Source organism: Cebus imitator, unplaced genomic scaffold (assembly GCF_001604975.1).
Source record: "Cebus imitator isolate Cc_AM_T3 unplaced genomic scaffold, Cebus_imitator-1.0 Scaffold14, whole genome shotgun sequence".
Lineage (NCBI taxonomy): Eukaryota > Metazoa > Chordata > Mammalia > Primates > Cebidae > Cebus > Cebus imitator.
In genome coordinates this window covers 11,863,764-11,887,387 of record NW_016107329.1, presented here as the reverse complement: position 1 = coordinate 11,887,387, position 23,624 = coordinate 11,863,764, and the positions used below count along the sequence as shown (strand labels likewise).

The window sequence follows — 23,624 nt, the reverse complement described above, 5'->3', positions numbered from 1 at the left end:
CAGCTCACTGCAACCTCCACTTCCTGGGTTCAGGCAATTCTCCTGCCTCAACCTCCTGAGTAGCTGGGATTACAGGCATGCGCCATCATGCCCAGCTAATGTTTTGCATTTTTAGTACAGACAGGGTTTCACCATGTTGACCAGGATGGTCTCGATCTCTTGACCTCGTGATCCACCTACCTCGGCCTCCCAAAGTGCTGGGATTACAGGCTTGAGCCACCGCGCCGGGCACTTTCTTAATTTCCTTTTCAAATTTTTTGTTGTTGACATATAGAAATGCTATGTTGATTTTTTTATCCTGCAACTTTGTTGAACTTGTTTATCAGTTCTAATAATTTTTTGGTGGAGTTTTTAGTTTTTTCCATATATAAGACCATTTCATCTGCAAATAAAGATAATTCAACTTCTTCCTTTCCAATTTGGATGCTCTTTGTATCTTTCTCTCGTCTAATTGCTCTACCTAGGATTTCCAGTACTATCTTGGATAACAGTGATGAAAGTGGGCTCTATAATCAGCAGGTGGCAAATATAGCCAGGCTTATGACATTCCCTTCAGGGTGGAAGCCTCCCTGGGCCCAGGCAGGTCTAAAGATGCCATCCAGGAGCCAGGGCATATAGTCAGGAAGCTTAGGAACATACTTGGTGCTCTATTATACTGTGGCTAAGCTGACAACCAAAGAGCAAGACAAAATCCTTCCCACTCTTTCTTCCTTTTTCCTCAAGCAGAAGAGTCTCTCCCTGTGGCTACCACTGCCTCAGGCCAATGGCAAGTACTGCCTAGCTATTGTCAGTGTTCACTCAAGGCCCAAGAGATCTTTAGTCAGCTTGTGGTGAATGCTGCCAGGCCTGGGACTCTTCCCTCAGGGTAGTTGGCTCCCCTCTGGCCAAGGGAATGTCCAGAAATGCCATTCAAGAGCCAAGGCCTAGAATGTGGGGTCCCAAGAACCCACTTGGTGCTCTACCCCGCTGTGGCTGAGCTGGGACCTAAGCTATAAAACAAAGTCCCTTTTACTCTTCCCTCTCCTTTTGCCAAGCAAGAGATTTCTCTCCTCATAGCAACCACAGTTGGGAATGTACTGGGTCACACCTGAAGCCAGCACAACTGAATCTCACACAAGGCCTGTGGAGAGTACTGCCTGGCTACCAATGCTGGTTTTTCAGGGGTCAAAGGCTCTTCAGTCAGCAGGTGATGGATTCTATCAGGACTGGATCCTTCCCTTCAAGGCAGCAGGTTCCCTTCTGAGCCAGGCTGTGTTTAGAAATGTCATCCAGGAGCCAGAGCCTGGAATGGGAGCCTTAGAACTCTGCCAGGTACCCTATTCTACTGTGGCTGAGCTGGTATCCAAGTTGCAAGACAAAGTCCTCTTTATTCTCTCCTCTCCTTTCCTCAAGAAGATGGACAGAGTCTCTCTTGGAGCTGTGATCTGCACTGCTTGTAGTTGAGGGAGGGGTGATGCAAGCACTCCCTTGGCCACCCCAGCTGATATGTCACTGGATTGCATGCATCCCAAGCCACTGTCTCCAAACCCAGCACAGCACCAGTACTTGCTCAGGAATTGCTGTCCTTGTGACCTAGACTGCCTTTCAAGTTTATTTAGAACCCCAGAGCACTTTAGCCTGTTAGGGGTGTTAGGGGTCACCAGAACTCGGGTTCCAACCACTGGGATGGATGATTCTCCGCTGGCTAGGGCTGGCCTAATGCTCCTTCTGTGGTTGCCACCTGAGTTCTGCCCCAGATTGCTTTCCGCTGTGACAGGGCAGCACTGAGTTCCAATGCAAAGTCACAATCACTGTGCTCTCCCTCCTCAAAGTGCACAGATCCTGTCTGTGCTACATGGCCACTGTTGGGGAGTGGGTGAGAAGTGGCATAGGTGGCTTAAAACCATCTTTCCTACCCTCTTCAGTGCCTCTTTCCTTAATATGATGTTAAAACTAAGTACTATGATCATTTATCTGATTTTTGGTTCTTATTAAGGTGCTTTTTTGTATGGATATTTGTTCAATTTGGTGTTCTGGCAACGGGGGGATGATCACTGAAAGCTTTCATTTGGCCATCTTGCTCTACCTTCTCCACCTCTGTTTGCTTAATGTCATTTTAATGGGATCTTGGGAGAGAGAGGAGCTAAAATAGTTTGATTAGTCAGTTACCTTGATCCAATGACTATATACTTGTTGAATTTTAATGTTTATATGGTTTCTGTGGATTTTTTGGAAAATATTTGTAATTAGGAGCAATTAGCTATGAACTGGACAAATCTACATTGTTTATCCATTTATAGAAATCAGAGGATTCATTAGAGTTAAAGCTCTGTGAAAGAGATTAGTATAAAGCAATGAAATCTAATTCTCCATTGCTCCATGGAAAGATAAGTTTAGTCACTAATACTAACAATCAAATAATGGATATGCATAAAATTGACTCTAATGAATAGGGTATTTTGCTATACTTCATTTCATTTGTTTATGTTTTATTCTAATTTCTTTTTGAGCAGGTGGCTCCATTGAGACACTATGCAAAATATTCGTGAGACAACACTCAGCATACTTTTTTCACTCACTTTCATGGTTATAAGCACAAGTCAGGAATTTTCCTCCAAGAAAATGGCATTTCCATAGACAAACCCTAATGCTGAATTCCAGTCAGTAGCCATATTGAAAAAAACTCTCTCAAGATATTTGTCTCTCAGTTTTACAGCCACTGAAATAGTATTGGCCTGCCATTATGTCACATAATGAATTATTTTTTGTATTTACCTTAAGGTAGGCCCTGGACACACTTGGACACATGAGGCCCTAAAATGCCAAGTTAAGAACATCATTGAAGATTTGGATTTGTCTAATCTCATAGTGGTCTTGCTGGTCTCGCAGTTTTCTTGCCAGTCCTTTTATGCCCTTGGTGATTCTAGTGTTGTAGTGTTTAAAATCCTCAATATGTGTCCCAGGACCTTTACTGTATTCCCCAATCCTCAGATTTGTTTCAGGCATTTGTTGTGGACTAAATCTCTGCTGATTAATCAGCCTGCTCCTAAGATACCTGTATCTTAAACTCTTCTTTGAATTCAACCTGCTATACTTATAGCTTATCTGCCTGACCTTTTCCTCTGAAGTTATTTACTGATCTTTTAGATTCACTTTCTGTACTCACATTCCTGTGACCCAGTCCTGGATTGATGGTCCACTGGCCACATATCTGCATTCATATCTTTGTTATCTACTGAAGCCCATGGGTTTATTTGGATCATTGTTTCTAGTCTTTCTTTCATTATCTGAGCCCTAGTTATAACAGTTGAACTCTAGTCTGCAATGTATTTCAATATCAATTTCAACTGAATATCACTCATCTTTCCTTAAAATTTTTTCCACTACGTAATTTTCTGATAATATTTGGAACATTTTTGCCTTCTCACAATCAAGAGTCTTCTGTTTCTTAACTTGCTTCTTACTTGTATCCTATTCCCCTTCCCCAAGTTCTGACTGTTGCAACTCTCTTTACACTAACTACCTCTCTTTTTTTATTGCACTTTAGGTTCTGGCGTACATATGCAGAACATGCAGGATTGTTGCATAGATACATACATGGCAATGTAGTTTGCTGCCTCCATCCCTCCATCACCTATATCCATGTTATCCGTCCCCAACCTCCCTACCCCCTACTGCCCCTCCCCTATTCCCCCCAAACATACCCCAGTGTGTGATGCTCCCCTCCCTGTGTCCATGTGTTCTCCTTGTTCAACACCTGCCTATGAATGAAAACATGTGGTGTTTGATTTTCTGTTCTTCTGTCAGTTTGCTGAGAATGATGGTTTCCAGGTTCATCCATGTCCCTACAAAGGACATGAACTCATCATTTTTTATGGCTGCATAGCATTCCATGGTGTATATATGCCACATTTTCCCTGTCTGGTATATCATCAATGGGCATTTGGGTTGGTTCCAGGTCTTTGATATTGTAAACAGTGCCACAATGAACATATATGTCTCATGTGTCTTTATAATAGAATGATTTTTAATCCTTTGGTTTATAATAGAACAATTTATAATCCTTTGGATGTATACCCAGTAATGGGATTGCTGGGTCAAATGGAATTTCTATGTCTAGGTCCTTGAGGAATTGCCACACTGTCTCCCACAATGGTTGAACTAATTTACACTCCCTCCAACAGTGTAAAAGTGTCCCTATTTCTCCACATCCTCTCCAGCATCTGCTGTCTCCAGATTTTTTAATGATAGCCATTCTAACTGGCATGAGATGGTATCTCAATGTGGCTTTGATTTGCATTTCTCTAATGACCAGTGATGGTAAGCATTTATTCATATGTTTGTTGGCCTCATATATGTCTTCTTTTGAAAAGTGTCTGTTCATATCCTTCACCCACTTTTGAATGGGTTTGTCTATTGTTTCTTGTAAATTTGTTTTAGTTCTTTGTAGATTCTGGATATTGGCTCTTTGTCAGATGGGTAGACTGCAAAAATTTTTCCCATTCTGTTGGTTACTAGTCCACTCTAATGATTGTTTCTTTTGCTGTACAGAAGCTCTGGAGTTTAATTAGATCCTATTTGTCTATTTTGGCTTTTGTTGTCAATGCTTTTGTGTTTTAGTCATGAAGTTATGCCTATGTCCTGAATGGTTTTGCCTAGGTTTTCTTCTAGGGTTTTTATGGCGTTAGGTCTTATGTCTAAGTCTTTAATTCATCTGGAGTTAATTTTAGTGTAATATATCAGGAAAGGGTCCAGCTTCTGCTTTCTTCACATGGCTAGCCAATTTTCCTAATACTATTTATTAAACAGGGAATCCTCTCCCCATTGCTTGTTTTTATCAGGTTTGTCAAAGATCAGGTGGTTGTAGATGTGTAGCATTGCCTCCGAGGCCTCTGATCTGTTCCATTGGTCTATATCTCTGTTTTGCTACCAGTACCATGCTGTTTTGATTACTGTAGGCTTGTAGTACAGTTTAAAGTCAGTAGCGTGATGTCTCCAGCTTTCTTCTTTTTGCTTAGGATTGTCGTGGCTATGGAGCTCTCTTTTAGTTCCATATGAAGTTTAAGGTGGTTTTTTCCAGTTCTGTGAAGAAGGTCATTGGTAGCTTGATGGGGATAGCATTGAATCTATAAATTACATTGGGCAGTATGGTCATTTTCATGATATTGATTCTTCCTAACCACGGGCATGGAATGTTTCTCCATCTGTTTGTGTCCTCTCTTATTTCTTTGAGCAGTGGTAGTTCTCCTTGAAGAGGTCCTTTACATCCTTTTTTAGTTGTATTCCTAGGTATTTTATTCTCTTTGTAGCAGTTGTGAATGGCAGTTCATTCTTGATTTGGCTCTCTTTAAGTCTGTTATTGGTGTATAGGAATGCTTGTGATTTCTGCACATTGATTTTGTATCCTCAGACTTTCCTAAAGTTGCCTATCAGCTTAAGGAGATTTTGGGCTGAGATGATGGGGTCTTCTAGATATACAATCACGTCATCTGCATATAGAGACAATTTGACTTCCTCCTTTCCTAATTGAATATGCTTTATTTCTTTTTCTTGCCTTATTACTCTGGCTAGAACTTCCAATGCTACATTGAATAGGAGTGGTGAGAGAGGGCATCCTTGTCTAGTGCCAGATTTCAAAGGGAACAATTCCAGTTTTTGCCCATTCAGTATGATATTGGCTGTGGGTTTGTCATAAATAGCTTTTTATTATTTTGAGATACATTCCATCGATACCTAGTTTATTATTGAGAGTTTTTAGCATAAAGGGCTGTTGAATTTTGTCAAAGGCCTTCTCTGCATCTATTGAGATAATCGTGGCTTTTGTCTTTGGTTGTGTTTATGTGGTGGATTACGTTTATAGACTTGCAAATGTTGAACCATCCTTGCATCCCGGGATGAAGCCTACTTGATCGTGATGAATAAGCTTTTTGATGCACTGTTGCAATCAGTTTGCCAGTATTTTATTGAAGATTTTTGCATCTATGTTCATCATACATATTGTCCTGAAGTTTTATTTTCTTGTTGAGTCTCTGCTGGGTTTTGGAATCAGGATGATGTTGGTCTCATAAAATGATTTGTGAAGGATTCCTTCTTTTTGTATTGTTTGGAATAGTTTCAGAAGGAGTGGTACCAGCTCCTCTTTGTATGTCTGGTAGGATTCAGCTGTGAATCCATCTGGACCTGGGCTTTTTTGGTTGGTAAGCTATTAATTGCTGCCTCAACTTCAGCCCTTGTTATTGCTCTATTCAGGGTTTCAACTTCTTCCTGGTTTAGGCTCGTGAGGGTGCAAGTGTCCAGGAATTTATCCATTTCTTCCAGGCTTACTGGTTTATGTGCACAGAGTTGTTTGTAATAATCTCTGATAATGGTTTGAATTTCTGTCGAATCTGTGGTGATATCCCTTTATCATTTTTCATTGCATCTATTTGATTCTTCTCTCTTTTCTTTTTTATTAATCTGGCTAGAGGTCTGTNCGTGAGGGTGCAAGTGTCCAGGAATTTATCCATTTCTTCCAGGCTTACTGGTTTATGTGCACAGAGTTGTTTGTAATAATCTCTGATAATGGTTTTATTTTTATTTCTGTGGTTGTGATATTCCCTTTATTCTTTTTTATTGTGTCTATTTGATTCCTTTCTCTTTTCTTCTTTATTAGCCTGGCTAGTGATCTATTTTGTTCATCTTTTCAGAAAACCAGCTCCTGGATTTACTGATTTTTTCAAGGGTTTTTTTCTATCTCTATCTTCTTTAGTTCTGCTCTGATCTTAGTTATTTCTTATCTTCTGCTAGCTTTTGAGTTTTTTTGATCTTGCTCCTCTAGCTCTTTCAATTTTGATGATAGGGTGTCGATTTTAGATCTTTCCTTGCTTCTCATGTGGGCATTTATTGCTATATATTTTCCTCTAGACACTGCTTCAAATGTGTCCCAGAGATTCTGGTACATTGTGTCTTCGTTTTCATTGTTTTTGAAGAATGTCTTTATTTCTGCCTTCATTTCATTGTTTATCCTGTCAATATTCAAGAACCAATTGTTCAGTTTCCATGAAGTTGTGCGGTTCTGAGTTAGTTTCTTAATCCTGAGTTCTAATTTAATTGCACTGTGGTCTGAGAGACTGTTTGTCATGAATTCCATTCTTTTGCATTTGCTGAGGAGTGATTTACTTCCAATTATGTGGTCAATTTTAGAGCAGGTGCAGTGTGGTGCTGAGAAGAATGTATATTCTGTGGATTTGAGGTGGAGATTTCTGTAGATGTGAATTAGGTTTGCTTGGTCCAGATCTGAGTTCAAGTCCTGGATATCCTCATTAATTTTCTGTCTTGTCGATCTGTCTAATACTGACAGTGGAGTGTTAAAGTCTCCCACTATTATTGTGTGGGAGCCTACGTCTCTTTGTAGGTCATTAGGATCTTGCTTTATGTATCTGGGTGCTCCTGTATTGGGTGAGTATATATTTAGGATCATTAGCTTTCTTGTGACATTGATCCTTTTACCATTATGTAATGTCCTTCTTTATCTCTTTTGATTTTTGTTGTTTTAAAGTCTATTTTATCAGAGACTAGGATTGCAACTCCTGCATTTTTTTTTTTTTTGCTCTCCATTTACTTGGTAAATCCTCCTCCATCCCTTTATTTTGAGCCTATGTGTGTCCTTGCATGTGAGATGGATTTCCTGCATGCAGCAAACTGATGGGTTTTGACTTTTTATCCAGTTTGCCAGTCTGTGTCTTTTGATGGGGGCATTTAGCCCATTTACATTTAAGGTTAATATTGTTATGTGTGAATTTGATCCTGCCATTTTGATGCTAGCTCATTGTTTTGCCCATTGGTTGATGCAGTTTCTTCATTGTGTCAATGCTTTTTACCATTTGATACGTTTTTGAAGTGGCTGGTACTGGTTGTTCCTTTCTACGTTTAGTGCTTCTTTCAGGAGCTCTTGTAAGGCAGGCCTGGTGGTGACAAAATCTCTCAGCAATTGCTTGTTGATAAAGAATATTATTTCTCCTTCGCTTATGAAACTTAGTTTGGCTGGATATGAAATTCTAGGTTGAAAATTCTTTTCTTTAAGTATGTTGAATATTGGCCCCCACTCACTTCTGGCTTGTAGGGTTTTTGCTGAGAGATTCACTGTGAGTCTGATGGGCTTCCCTTTTTAGGTAGCCTGACCTTTCTCTCTGGCTGGACTTAGCATTTTTTTCCTTCATTTCAACCCTGGTGAATCTAACAATTATGTGCCTTTTGGTTGCTCTTCTTGAGGAATGTCTTTGTGGTGTTCTCTGTATTTCCTGGACTTGAATGTTGGCCTGCCTTGCTAGGTTGGGGAAGTTCTCCTGTACAATATCCTGAAGAGTGTTTTCCAGCTTGGCTTCATTCTCTTCGTCACATTCAGGTACACCTATGAAACCTAGATTAGGTCTTTTCACATAATCCCATTTTTCTTGGAGGCATTGTTGATTTCTTCTCACTCTTTTTACTCCAATCTTGCCTTCTAGTTTTATTTCACTGAGTTGATCTTTGACCTCTGATATCCTTTCTTCATCTTGGTCAATTTGGCTGTTGAAACTTGCGTATGCTACATGAAGTTCTCGTGTTGTGTTTTTCAGCTCCATCAATTCATTTATATTCCTCTCTAAGCTATTTATTCTCATTAGCATTTCATCAAACCTTTTTTCAAGGTTCTTAGTTTCTTTGCATTGGGTTAGAACATGTTCTTTTAGCTCAGAGAAGTTTGTTATTACCCACCTTCTGAAGCCTGTTTCTGTCAATTCATCAGATTCATTCTCCATCCAGTTTTGTTCCCTTGCTGGTGAGGAGTTGTGATCCCTTGGAGGAGGAGAGGCTTTCTGGTTTTGGGTGTTTTTATCCTTTTTGCACTGGTTTCTTCCCATCTTTGTGGATTTATCTACCTGTGGTCTTTGTGATTGCTGACTTTCAGATGGGGTCTCTGAGTGGACGTCCTTTTTGTTGCTGATGAAGTTATTTCTTTCTGTTTTCTAGTTTTCCTTCTAACAGGCCCCTCTGCTGTAGGACTGCCAGAAGTCCATTCCAGACCCTGCTTACCTGGGAATCACCTGTAGCAGCTGCAGAACAGTCAGGATTGCTGCCAGTTTCTTCTTCTGTTATCTTTGTCCCTGAAGGATACCTGCCAGATATCAGCCTCAGCTCTCCTTTATGAGGTGCCTCTTTTGATATATGGGGGTCAGCAAGCTGCTTGAGATGACAGTCTGTCCCTTATTGGAGCTCAAATGCTCAGCTGTGAGCTCTGTTGTTCCATTCAGACATGCTGGACAGGTATGTTGAAGTCTGCTGCAGGAACTCATAACCACTTTTTTCCCACGTGCTCTGTCCTGGGAAGGTGGGGCTTTATTTGTAAGTTCCTGTCATTCTGCTGCCTTTTTTCAGAGATGCCCTGCCCAGAAAGCAGGTATCCTAGTCACAATCTGCCAGCAGAGTTGTGGCTGAGCTGCCATGGGCTCTGCCCAGCTGCTGTGTGAACTTCCTTTCAGTTTTGTTTATAGAGGTATATTTAGAACTGCCTCGGTAATGACGGTTTGCCTCATTAATGGTGGACTGCCTCTGTAATTGTGGATTGCCTCAGTAATGGTGGACTGCCTCGGTAGTGGTGGACTGCCTTGGTAATGGCAGATGCCCTTCCCCCAGCAGAGCTGGACCATCCTGTGTCCAGTTGCACTTGCTGTGAAACTCTCAATCCAGAGTGTTTCCGAATGCTGGTCTTTGTTGGGGTGGGACCCGTGGAGCCAGATCACCTGGCTCCCTGTTTCAGCCCCCTTTTTTTTCAGTTGAATGGGCGGCTCTGTCTCCCAGGTGTTCCAGGCGCCAGTTGAAACGGCCGCCCAGATTTGTGTGAGTTTTTGTGCAGAGACCCACTGCACCAGCTGAAACAGCCATGCTGGAAACTCATGGCGCTTTTCAGCCCGGGAATCTCCTGGTCTCTGGGCAGTAATAGCTCATTTGGAAATGTGGTGATCACTCACTCTCTGCGTTGTTCTCGCTGGGGACTGCACTCCAGAGCTGTTCTTATTCGGCCATCTCGGATCCCTCCGCTTGGCTTTTTCAACGACCTCGCTTTTATTCTTCCTTCATATTTATCTTGAATGTTGTCGTCAGATGTGGTTTAGGGGTAGTTTATGTGGTTTAAGTCTCCATTGGGAGCAGAATGAATTTCATAGAATACTATTAATAGTGAAATTTTGGACAAGGAGAAAAAAATCCTAGCTTAAATGTATTGAACAGGCAATCTTAATTTAGTCATGATGCTACTCTAACTTGTGCTAGTCCAGCTTCATAAAGATAAACTGCAACATCATTATCAAATGTTCAAGAGCCATTTAACAATTCATAATTAAGAGGTTGTATCTGAGCTAATGTTTTCTGAATCCAGAGCTCATCTAATTTGTGAGCTACTCACAAATGATAGCCTTTAGTGATTTTCAGGTACCACAAGTGGAAGAGTATGTTTTTCTCTTTACATGCCAAAGCACTTTTCACTTTAGAAGTATGAGGTATTACAAAATAAATAAGCACACACTCCCAAGGGAAGGCAGTGTCATCCAGTATATATTGTTGCCCTTCCTTTTATTCAAAGATGTCACTACTGATCTCATCCACTCTTATGGGGAGCAAAGACTAAATCTTCAACCAAAAGTCCTTTCTATATGACATACATACAAACCGTTTTTTGATTTGTGTCTGCAGCTGCTACATGTAGAGCCTGTTACTGTCTGTATTTCTGTGTTTGACTTGTGGTCAGCTGAAAGCATTTGCTCAAAAAGAGTGTCTAAATTCCATATTGTTGCATTCCAAGCTGGTCTCTGCTGCTGTTTTCCCCAGCCACCCACAGCTATGTTAATGTAATTTGAAACTATGCTTTAATACATCCTTTGGAGTATTTCTTATGCCACCCCTGCTTGGGGTTATGCCGTAAAGCTACCATACCAAAGATACTTGGGTTTCCTTCTGCCATTGCATCTCTACGCATGTCAGCAAGGAACAGTGATTTAATGCTGATAGACCAGCTGACTTCCAGAATCTCAGTAGTAGTCATCCCCTCTTTCCATTTTACATTAAGCACGACTCTGACTCACAGTAAAACAGTTCAACAAGGTAGATGTGATGTCTGTGCTGGGTGTAAATTTCAAAGTAATACAAAAGCTGAACCCAACTTATATTTTCCATTAATGAGGATCAATTCAGTAAGCTTTTAGTTTTTCAGCTCTGTTCTGGATGTTAGGAATCAAGCTGAACCTAGGAAACAAAAGGTCAGGGCAGTGGTCCATTTTCCCCCTGTGCATTAATAGTTTTGTGTTTCTAATAACTCATCTTGCTCTTTGATGCATACCTTAAGTTCATTTCATCCTGTCCAGAGGATAAGTCCACACTGGTTCTGGATCCAGAAATATACTTGCCATTGGGGAGCTTACTACCTATGAGGGAAGAAAAATTGCTATTAAGATATATAAAGCATTATTTGATAAATGTTAGGGGATCTGTTCTGCTCCAAAATGGGATCTAAGAAAAGCCAGAGATTGAACTAGTCTGTAGTACAATTTCACACTGGTGCCATTCCATGATAATCTTCCCAAGTAAAAATACTTTTTTTATTTTCCTTTCTACTTTGTAATTGCTTGCATTTTGGGGCAGTAATTTTTAAGTCAAACTGCCTAGGAAGCAGAATTCAGTGACTGCTTCTAGCTCTATGTGATGAAAAAATGTTGGTTGTGTTTAGCTTTCATGCTTAGTCTTACTCCACAATTTCAGTCGTCCTCTGACATATCTACAAGACATGGTAATCCCTGGCACTCACATCAGAGATGTCCAAGATGATTGTTTCATTTGGCATTTGGTCTGATTGCTACCACCTCCACCCCCACCCCACTGGTGACAGCTCCCACAGGATGCTGTGATCAGTGTTGAATGTCCCCATTTTCTCACTCCCAGGAGTTGATACACTCTGTTCAGCAACCAGCACATACTATGTTTCTGTTCTTGTCACACTGTTTTTGAAACTTTACTATCTTCTATTATGTAGTGCTATCACTGCCACAAAGATATACAAGATTATTTTTATGTTGTTTGTCTATGTATATTAAAGACAGTTTCTAGTTCAGTGCCTTCCACATGGTAAGTACTCAGTGTTTGTTCAGACAACAACACCGTGAACGACCTTCCAGAGCTTTTGTTGACAATCACAGCATGTCAAGTTAAGGGTTCTTATGATTAAAAGTGCATTCAATGCCATCTTTTGTATTTATTTTATATCTATGACATATCCATCATGGATATGTACCAATGAAGCAACTCTGTTTCACTCATTGGTGCCAGGATGCTCACATCTTGCTATATTGAAATCACTTAGAGATTTGTTGACTGTTTCAGGGCATAAATGATTTAATTTATTTGAAGGTCCCTGCTGATTGCTCATGGATGATGATGGTGACGGCAGTTGTTGCAATAAGAAAAATAGATTTTATATTCAACAACATTGAAAGAGAAATCATTTTGAAAAATAATAGGTGATTTGCTGATTTTAAAGAGCCTGGTATGTACCTGCCTCCTCCTGAGGGACATGAAGTACCAATTTCATAAATAGATTAGCTCTGGGAATGATAGAAGAAAAGGTGAAAAAACACTAGCTATACAAGACCCTCATTTTACCCAGAAGAAAAAAGAGGACTTTGCTTCTTTAGTCTAAAGGTAATGAACTGGTTGATAAATGAAAAATACAGCTGTTTCTCAAAGTTTAGTTCAAGGATTGGGTGCATCAGAATCCCCTAGTGAGCAAGTTGAAAAGTCAGATTCTAGGGTCCCACTTCAAACTGACTCTAAATTTGGGAAGGGGAAGGCCTGGGATTCTGCATTTTGACACTCTTGCTTAGTGATTATGATGTACACTGAAGTTTGAGAACCACTGACCTATAGGGTATCTCATTCTTAGGATCCCTTTGATTTGATTCCTGCGAGTCGTGTATTGAATCCTTAGTGTACCTCTCCATGATGGATCCCAAAAACTAGACCCAATTAGAGTAAAAAAAAATCTTGGCTTTAAGGAATGGATTGGTGATAGATAGTCCGCTCTCTGGTTTAAGTTTGTCCCTTCCAAAATGTAGGTGTTGCCAATATGGTGATATTAAGAGGTGAGGCCATTAGATGTGATTAGGCCATTAGGGCTCCTGCCTTGTGAATAAGATTAAGGCCTTTTAAAAAGACCCTTCATGCAGTATTCAGCTCTCTCTCCCTTCTGCCTTCCATCATGTGAGTACACAGTGTTCCTCTCCTCTAGAGAATGCAACAACAAGATGCCATCTTGGAAGCAGAGAGCAGCCCTCACTTCATAATCAAACCTGTTGGCACCTTGTTCTTGGAATTTCTAGCCCCCAGAACTGTGAGAAAATAAATTTATCTTCTTTATAAGATACTGAATTTCAGGTATTTCATTAAAACAACATGAACAAAGACAATGTAATTATTCTTTCAACAGAGTGAGATTTATTAGGGTCTATTATGCGCCAGGCCCAGGGCTAGGCACTAGGTATACAAAAATGGATGCGTGACCCCTTCCCTAAAGAGACTTATGAGTAATTTTCTATGAATTATCTAGTACAATCAAGGACATTAGCCATGAAATAGAAAATGAATTAAATTTATTCTATGTCATGGTACAAAAAATAATTTTGTGGGTTTAGACATATAAAAAATATGTTTGTAGCAGTATCTGGAGAGTCACTAGCAATAATGGATGTATCCCCCATGTCTCACTGTTAACAAATTGTTTCCAGCTGATATCCCTGTAATCTGCAGGTGCTGTTTACCATGTAATTTTACCATAGGAAACAAGGGTGTAATCACTTAATAAAGTGTAAAGAATTAGATTTTTTTCCCCTTGAGCAAAATGCCTGACTGTGGCCAACATTCCTGATGCCTCCTACCTTGTGCTGTAGGAAAACAATATTCTAAAAGAGAAGGCTGTTTTGTTCATATCCTGCAACTTGCCTCTGGAGGCTATGCTAATGAATGCAAAACTCAAGCTAGAATTCCAGACATTTTGTATGAGCAGACACTGATTTTTGTCTTTACCATTATACAGAGGATAGTTTTCCCTTCTACCTCTGAGATACAAAAAAGGGATAGGGAATCTCTCATTTTAAACAGTGTTTTTGTGTTGTTTTCTTCTGATTTTTATTGAACAAATAGAAACTATGTATATTAGTCCATTTTCATGCTGCTGGTAAAGACATAACTGAGACTGGGCAATTTACAAAAGAAAGGGGTTTAACTGGACTTACACTTTCACGTGACTGGGGAAGCTTCACAATCATGGCAGAAGGCAAGGAGGAGCAAGTCACGTTTTACATGGATGGCAGCAGGCAAAGAGAGAGAGCTTGTGCAGGTGAATTCCTCTTTATAAAACCATCAGATTTCATGAGACTTATTCACTATCATGAGAACTGTAGGGAAAGAATTGCCCCCATGATTCAGTTGCCTCCCATAGGGTCCCTCCCACAACACATGAGAATTCAAGATGAGATTTGAGTGGGGACACAGCCAAACCATATAACTATGTTCAAGGCATTTTCATATACAGGCAGGCAGTTCTCTTCATGAACACTTAACTTATGAATGTCCCACATTCATCAACAACCTCTCTTGAGGGACTTTGAACTACTCTTACTACTCATGGAAGGTGGAGTTGTTTCTGCTGTCTGCAGAAGTTTGTTTCTCCCTCAACCCTCCTCTTCTGGGTGCTCGAGTTCTCACAAGCTCCTATTAGACCCTTAGAATAGTTAATACATGAGCCCTTTTCCTACTGCCACCACTAGGACACAGGAAGGTGCTAGAGCCCCTGGCAGAACTCCCATAGGAGCTGAGCCCATGAGGGAGCACAACAAGTATGAGGGAATCTCTGGAATTGTAATTGGTAATGGTGGGGAGGTTCTTCCTTTGCATTTCAAAAATCTCTTTTCCTAGAAATAGCATTATGCTTAATAACCTACCCATGTAGAACTTGGGTATATGACAAATTCACCTATCTAGACCACAGCCAGAAATCAAGTGGTAAACAAATGGCTTCTAAGCCACTGGAGAATATGCATCTGACTTATTGGAAAAGCCATTCAAAACCACACTCATTGCCCATTTATTCTATCTGTACATGAGTCTAATTAGTTTTAACTAAATGTGAAGCCTGTAGCAGATTATAAGCAGCAAATCTGAAGGGACTGGGAAAGATGTTACAGGTAGGTAAAGTGAAATCTGATAGTTGACAGTAAGGTAAAAGATGAAATAACATTAAAAAGAAGTTTAAGCACTCAGAAAACAATTACAATGAAACAGTACTTCGCATCTACCAGAATGGTGGATTAATTAAAAATACTGACAGTACCAAGTGTTGGTGCAGATGCAGAGCACTGGGACTCATACATTGTTGGTAAGCATTTAAAATGGTACAGTCACTCTGGAAAATATTTTGGCAGTTTCTTACAACAAATATCATATAACCCAGAGGTTCTACTCCTAGGTGTTTAACCAAGAAACATGAAAACATAGGTCTACACAAAGACTTGTACATTAATGTTCATATTAGCTTTATTTATAATAGCCCCAAACTAGAAACAACACAAATGTCCATCAATGGCAGAATTCATAGAAAAAATGTGATAGAGCCATGCAGTGAAATACTACTACTCAGCATTAAGAAGGAATGAACTAGTGATACATCCAACAACATGGATGAATCTCACTGACATTATGTTGAATGAAAATTCCTATTCATTCATACATATGAAAAATTATAATGGATGGTTGTAGTCTAGAACAGGAAAAACTAAGCTACTATGATGGAAATCAGAGTAGTAGTTGTCTCAGGGTCGGGGGCACTGGAGAATGACTGGAAGGGGCCCAAGGGAAAATTTTAGGAGGTGATAGAAATCTCGATTTATCTTGATTTGGGTGGTGGTTACAAAAGTGTGTGCATTTGTCAAATCTCTTAGACCAGTTTGCTTAAAATTTGTGCATTTTATTGTATGTAAATTATATTTCAAATTTTTATAAGGTACAAAAATTTCAAAAGGGAAAACTCATTCAGAAGATCCCCTGCTGCAAGATCTAAGACTAAATTCCTTAACATGATCTGGCTCTTATTTAATACTCCTTGGCTTATTTCTCACCACTCCTTCTCACCTCCTACCACTTATTCTAAGCTACTTGTAGTTCCAAAAATTGTTATTCTTTCTTTTTCCTCTGAACGTTTAAACACAGTGCTCCCTTTCCCTGGAATTCCTTTTTCATTTTCCATTTATCACTAAATCCTTGACATCCTTTAGGATTCACAGAGGTAGCACCTTCTCCAAGAAGACTTGTCCACTTTCAGTTTGTGTTAGATGCATGCCCTCTTGCTCCCAGAGAACTTGAAGCTCCTCTCTATCAAGGCATGTATTGCTCTATAATTGTGATCATTAAAAAACCCTCAAAACCATAGTGCACTGAGGTCATTTAATGTACAGGCAAATAGTAGTCCTCACATATTCAGTAAGCCCTGAATTAAATCACATATTATAAACTAATTTCTTTTTTATTGCATTATATTAGGCCCTATCATATACTTTAATATTCACAAACACTGAAGTAAATACTGTTATTACTGGGTTTTTTTTTTGTTTTTTAGCTTTTAAGTTCAGGGGTACATGTGCAGGATGTGCAAGTTTGTTACATAGGTAAATGTGTATCCTGGGCATTTGTTATACAGATTATTTCATCACCCAGGTATTAAGCCTAGTATCCATTTGTTATTTTTCCTGATCCTCTCCCTCCTCCCAACTTCTACCCTCCAATAGGCCCCAGTGTGTGTTGCCCGTACCACGCATCCATGTGTTCCCATCACTTAGCTCCCACTTATAAGTGAAAACATGCCATATTTTGGTTTTCTGTTCCTGCATTCGTTTGCTAAGGATAATGACCTCCAGCTCCATCCATGTACCTACAAAGGACATGATCTCATTCTTTTCTACGGCTGCATAGCTGAAGCAAGTTTCAGCACTCAAAGTTATCAAGAAAACTCTTCTATCCAGATGATTTGTAGAGTTGCAAATGATTGAGATTTTATTATAAACAGCAGTTTAGTTTTATACTATTATTAGTACATTAGCTTATTTATATTGTGAGTTAAGTAACTTTCTGTGGGCTTATCAGGAAAATTAGCCAGACTTTATTATGTTGACTGTATGAGAAAATGCATTTTTATATTCCAATCAAGTAACTCAAAAATACTACTCAGTTGAATGATGTGAAATTGTTGATTGATATTCAACCATTTTTGACAAAAACGGCAGTTTATCTTGAAATGCAATCCTGTTGACAAGATAGAAATTAAACTGCACATTGATTTACCAATTTTATATTTAATACATTAATGTATCCTTCAAGACACTAATCCTACACCTTAAGGATATTGAGTAAATCACAGAATTTTTAAGAAAGTTTGTGTAGAATTAGGGCTTTCTTGAGTCAAACCCATTTTTTTCCACTTAATCAGAGATGGAGCAGACATTAGGACTCTGGAATTGTTTATTTTTTTAACTGGTAATAGAATGAAAATGCAGATTCATTTGTTCTTTTTAGACCCCAAATTATCTAACCATTCTATTTTGAAGATTAAGTCAATAATAATAGTAATAGCAAACATTTATTAAGTGCATACTACATGCTAAGTACTGTTCTAACTCTACAACTGTTTTGTGAGCAGAGTACTATTATTATCCCTATTTACAGATGAGGAAACTAAAGCTTAAGTAAATTGTTTAAGGTTACACAGCTAGTAAGTGGCAGAGTTGGCATTAGAATCACTCAATCCTACTACTGTGTTTACTGTTTACCTCAAGCATGTGGTTTTACCACAATAAAGCACTAATGCTAAAAGATTATAATTTGATTCAGCAAGTATATATTTAAGCTATGATTATTAGTAAAGCCAGACCCATTCGCATATGAAACGTATTATATTACTATGAAAGATCATTATAAGACATTAGAGGACCAAGTACCAAAATTAGTCTTACAGACCACAAGTGCTATAGAAATCTTGGAAGGGGAGAAAGTAATTGTGTGCTTTGTCATGATTAACTCCCAGAACAGCATTGACATAAATGATACCTCAGTATTGGATGTACAGCATTTTGGGAACAAACCAAAATTATATCACGAATAGGAATATGGCAAAATCATGGATGTATAATAATGAATTCCAATAGGGAGTAGTAACTCAAGGTTTTCTTTTTTGGAGATAGACTTTTGCTCTTGTTTCCCAGGCTGGAGTACAGTGGTGCAATCTTGGCTCACTGCAACCTCCACCTCATGGATTCAGGTGATTCTCCTGCCTCAGCCTCCCAAGTAGCTGGGATTACAGGCACCCACCACCACACCTGGCTAATTTTGTATTTTTAGTAGAGATGGGGTTTCACCATGTTGGTCAGGCTGGTTTCGAACTCCAGACCTCAGGTGATCCACCCACCTTGGCCTCCCAAAGTGCTGGGATTACAGGCATGAGCCACTATGTGGCTCAAGGTTTTCTGTTCAGTTTTCTGTTCAACTCAAATTCTGAGTGGGCATCATCAGTATTTGCAGTAGCTAGAAATTTGTGGCTGGGCTCTGTGAACCCCAGAAATATATGAAGAAATGGGACCTTATGGATTACTTATTAGATATTCAGGGCAGAAGAAATGGGATTCAGAAATTAACCAAAATGCCATGCCTGCATGAATGGAAAAATAATTGCATCAAAAATAAAATGATTTGTACAGTGGAGGAGAGGATGGGCTCAGGCTTTAGACACATCAAACTTAAGATACAGGTGGACTGTCTGTGGAAAGCTAGTTTTTTATATTGGCTATGACTGACTGGGGTCCACTTTGACTAATCTACTTGTTATTTTTACAGATGGCCCTATTGAATTTCTTCTTCCCTGATGAAAAGCCATACTCTGAAGAGGAAAGTAGGCGTGTTCTCCGCAATAAAAGAAGCAAAAGCAATGAAGGAGCAGATGGTAAGTCTACTTGGGTGATCCTTTATCACTTCTGAGATATATGTTAGTAAAAGTATTCTTTTAAGAATTACCTTCTCGGCAGGACGCGGTGGCTCACACTTGTAATCTGAGCATTTTGGAAGGCTGAGGCAGGCAGATCACTTGAGGTCAGGAGTTCAAAACCAGCTTGGCGAACATGGTGAAACCCTGTCTCTACTAAAAATACAAAAATAATTAGCCAGGCAGGGTGGCAGGCACCTGTAGTCTCAGCTGTTTGGGAGGCTGAGGCAGGAGAATCACTTGAACCCAGGATGTGGAGGTTGCAGTGAGCTGAGATTGTGCCACGGCACTCCAGCCTGGGTGACAGAGCGAGACTCCATCTCAAAAGAATAAAAAAAGAACTACCTTCTCAATAGTGCCTCATCATCTTATATATTATGCACAGACCCAAGGTCATAGACTATTTCTGCAACCTAACCTACCAATCAATCCTTTAACATAGAACTAACTATACAAGGATCCTCCCTCCTCCAACTCCAGATGCCTTCAGTCCTTTCTCAGTATGTCTGAGAGCCATAGTAGCATTTGCATCTCTCAAGATCACCCTGTGTAAGGACGTCATCTCTCCCGGAGATGTCCCACATCTATTAAGGTCACCGAGAGGACTTGGTCCTATTCTTGGAATTGACAGTGTTATACCCTGCTAGCACTTACATGATGTGTTAATTCCAATGATAACTTTATCAATGTTTGTATCCACTACCATGCCCAAATCTGAACTAGAGCTTCTAGAACTAGTTTATAGGTTTCTTGAGGGCAGAGATTCATTTCTCTTTGTAGAACCCTAGAATCTAGCCTAGTCTCTGGAACATTATTGGTATTTGTTATAGAAGTTGATGATGTTGACTCCCCCTTCAGCTAGGCAATGATGTATCAATGGAAACCATCCCTGTTCTGAGTGTAATAGCTCTGAGTTAACTAGCAATGCATTCTGTGGGGCATGACAAAATGTTAAGCTAGCTTCTGGGCAGGGTCTTTGAATTTCTCTGATATTTCAGCATCACTCTGTCAACTGACATAATGCTACCCCTTCGGGCACAGGAGTTTGTAAAATACATATCTTTGGGCAGCTACAAAGGCATCTGGATTCAAAGATAGCATGTGTCTGGCTACATATGCCAATAATATGTGTCTGGAGGGTTACAAAGCAACATGACATTATTAAGATGAAAATGAGGCCTGGCGTGGTGGCTCATGCCTGTAATCCCAGCACTTTGGGAGGCCGAGGCAGGTGGATCATCTGAGGTCAGAAGTTCGAGACCAGCCTGACCAACATGGAGAAACCCCGTCTCTACTAAAAACACAAAATTAGCCAAGTGTGGTGGCGCATGTCTATAATCCCAGCTACTTGGGAGGCTGAGGCAGGAGAATTGCTTGAGCCCGGAGGCAGAGGTTGCAGTGGGCCAAGATCGCACCATTGCACTCCAGCCTGGGCAGCAAGAGCAAAACTCCATCTCAAAAAAAAAAAAAAATGAAAATGATATTTTTAAACTGACATTGGTTGATATGAGTAAGGGCCAATGATGGAAGCAGTTTTAGAAGGTGGTAGCTATTAAAGAGATGGAGCCAGGACTTTGTCAGTAGGGGTAAGAAGAAGTAGAACTGATTGAAATCTGAGACAGAGCTCAGAACAAGGAACCCATAATAATATTTAAGAAAAAAAAAGAGGCATAGCAATAAGATAGGGTTTTCTAGTCAGTGGAGGTGGCAGCAGCATTGAGCCTTTGAATGGAGAACTGGACCAGTGGGGCCATTCTCTACAATTGATGACCAATTCAAGCCTAAGAAATGCAGTCCATGAAGTATTATTCACCTACTACTTGTAGCCAGTTTCCTGGAAGTCTTCTGGCTGTGTGGAAGCAGGAAGCTGAGAAGCATGGTCCCTTTCCTCTCCTAATCATCTCACCCTCTGATGCATGTAAGTCTCTCCACCTTTGGCTTTTCCTCTGAGGCTATTCCCACTACCATCAAACTTTTCACAATCCCTGGTTGCTAAGGAAGAGAGGAGACAAGAGATAAGAGCAATATCACCTTCAATACTGGACATGGTCTTCCCTCCCTCTCCAAGTGGAAAGTTTAATGTCTTCTAAGGTTTACCTCTTCATCTAACCTCCCAAGTTTTCTCTTAATAAGATAATTTCTTCCCTTCCCCAAAACTACTTTATCCAAATCTGGCTACCAACATCTCTGATACTCATCTTCCTTACAACGTTCATTCTGTCCTGATACAAAACAGTTTTCTCTCTGGTCAAGGTCAAATCCTCTCTTACTAATTTTTAGCACTTCTTGTCTACTTCCCTCCTGATCTGATACTCTGGTCAGTCACTAGACTCTAGTCTTTTGGTGCCAATGCCAAATTTCTCATGCAATCCATGCATTTTTCTTTAATCAGTATAGCTTGGAGGAATCCAAGAGCCCCTTAGAGTTACAAGTATAGAATGCCTGGGGGTCCTCTCAAATTTTATTAGATTTCCAATCTTTCACCCGGTGGTCTATAGAACCATTTCGGTGCTCCAATGAGCTACAGAGTGATAAGTCAATCCAAATCTCCTTTTCCGTTGAACCATTCTTGTTACTCTGCTGAGCATATACTAAATTTATTCAATACACTCATCAAATATTTACTAAGTAAATACAGCAGTTTATATAATACTTGAATAAAAATTCAATAAAGATATTTGCATTTTTTTTATATCCCCACTGCCTAGAAACAGACTTGGCAGCTAGTAGACCCTCAATAAATATTTCCTGTTGCCCTCAAAGTGATTTACTTCCAGCATAAAGATACAGACAATAAATAAAGTTGGTTAAATTTGATAAGTTGTTTGAAGAAAAATATAGCAGAGCAACAGGGAGACAGAGTGATGGGGTATGCTGTAAGGTGATCAAGGAAGATATCTCTGATAAGGGAACATTTGGGAAGAGACTTTAATGAAATGAAGTATGAGCTATGAGAATGTCTAGGGAAAAAAGAAACAGAAAATTCAAAGGCTTTGAAGCAGAAGAATGTTTGGTATGTTCCAGAAAGATCAGTGTGGCTGGGAGCAGAGTAAGAAGAGGAAGAGGGAAGGAGATGAGGTCAGAAAGCAAAATCCAATCTAGAGCCTTGTTGGCCAAGGTAAGGACTCTGGCTTTTATTCTGCATGAGATGGGGGACCATTGGAGGATTTTGAGCAGAGGAATGATTGGATCTGATATATGTTTTAACAGCATTCCTCTGGCTGCTGTATTGAAAATAGGTGCAGGAAGAAAAGATACAAGCAGGAAGAATCTTTAGGAGAGTATTACAATAATCCAGGCAAGAGATAATGGTGGCTTAGACCAGGATGCAAGCAGTGTAGGTGGAGAGAAGTGATCAGATTCTAGAGAGATTTTGAAGGAATGGCTGAAGGATTTTCAGATTGATTAGATAAGGGGTGTGACAGACAGAGAAGAAGCATCAATGATCCCAGGGTTTTGGACTTAAGGAACTAAACAAGTAGAATTGCCATTTCTGAGATGGGGAAAAAAGGAGGAGAAGCAGTATAGAGGAATACGGGGAAAGGATTTAGTTAGGCTTGTTAAATTTGAGATACCTATTGGAGGCCAAGTGGATATATAAGCCTACACTATACATCACTGTGTATCATGACAATGAATGAGATGACTCTCTTTTGTACAAATAAAGGACTTCTTATTGAAGAAGTGAGTCAGTCCGTAAACTGCTCTGAACAGAATAAGAGGTAGGATGGGATAGGTAAATCATAGTGAGGTAAGTTAATGCAAAAAAAAATCTATGCCAAGAGATTTTTTTTTAAATCTTATCAGGTGTTGATTCTAAATTCACAAATTAATTGATATAATAAAAATTTAGCTACCTAAACTCAGGTTTGCCTCACAAGTGTCAAAGAACAAGTCATTTACCTTGAAGAGTTAAGAACATGGCAGAAGTTTGTGACCAGCCAGAGGCAACACGGTGAAACCCCATCTCTACCAAGAATACAAAAAAAAAAAAAAATTAGCAGGACATGGTGGCACACATCTGCAGTCCCAGCTACTCAGGAGGCTGAGGTGGGAGAATTGCTTGAGCCCAAGAGGCAGAGGTTGCAGCAAGCCAAGATCGTGCCACTGCACTTCAGCCTAGGCAACAGAGTGAGACTCTGTCAACAACAACAAAAAGAAAGTCTAGACCCCACTTCATTTGTTTGGTCATTCATCATTTAACAAATGTTTTTTACAGGTTCACACCCAGCTAATTTTTGTATTTTTAGTAAAGACGGGGTTTCACTATGTTGGCCAGGCTGGTCTCAAACTTCTGACCTCATTACAGGCACGAGCCACCACACCACACCTGGCCTAGACTTTCTTTCTAGGATATTAAGCTTAATGATCTCCACAAATCCCTGTAGGAGAAAAAAAATTTAAAAAATTGTTCATTAACTCTTGGAAAAGGAAGGGATATGGTGATCCTTAGGAGCCTGCATAGGTTCACCAAGGATAAATCAGACTGCAGAAGCCTATTTTCCTCTTTTCATCAGACTATTAAACTAGTCAATTAGAGGCATAGCACATGCATAGT

The 23,624-nt window shown here is 39.8% G+C and overlaps 1 protein-coding gene across 6 annotated transcripts in view; it reads left to right on the top strand.

The window, feature by feature from the left end:
• EDA (ectodysplasin A) overlaps nucleotides 1–23,624 on the top strand; it is a 435,794-nt gene that overhangs the window by 336,303 nt on the left and 75,867 nt on the right. For 4 of the 6 annotated variants that reach the window (XM_017502826.2, XM_017502815.2, XM_017502809.2 and 1 more), the window contains exon 2: nucleotides 18,922–19,027. In XM_017502826.2, coding sequence (XP_017358315.1) covers nucleotides 18,922–19,027 — 106 coding nt within the window. Of the gene's footprint in view, nucleotides 1–18,921; nucleotides 19,389–23,624 lie in introns of those variants that run through there. The other 2 variants (XR_005196056.1, XM_017502792.2) reach the window with 1 other exon arrangement.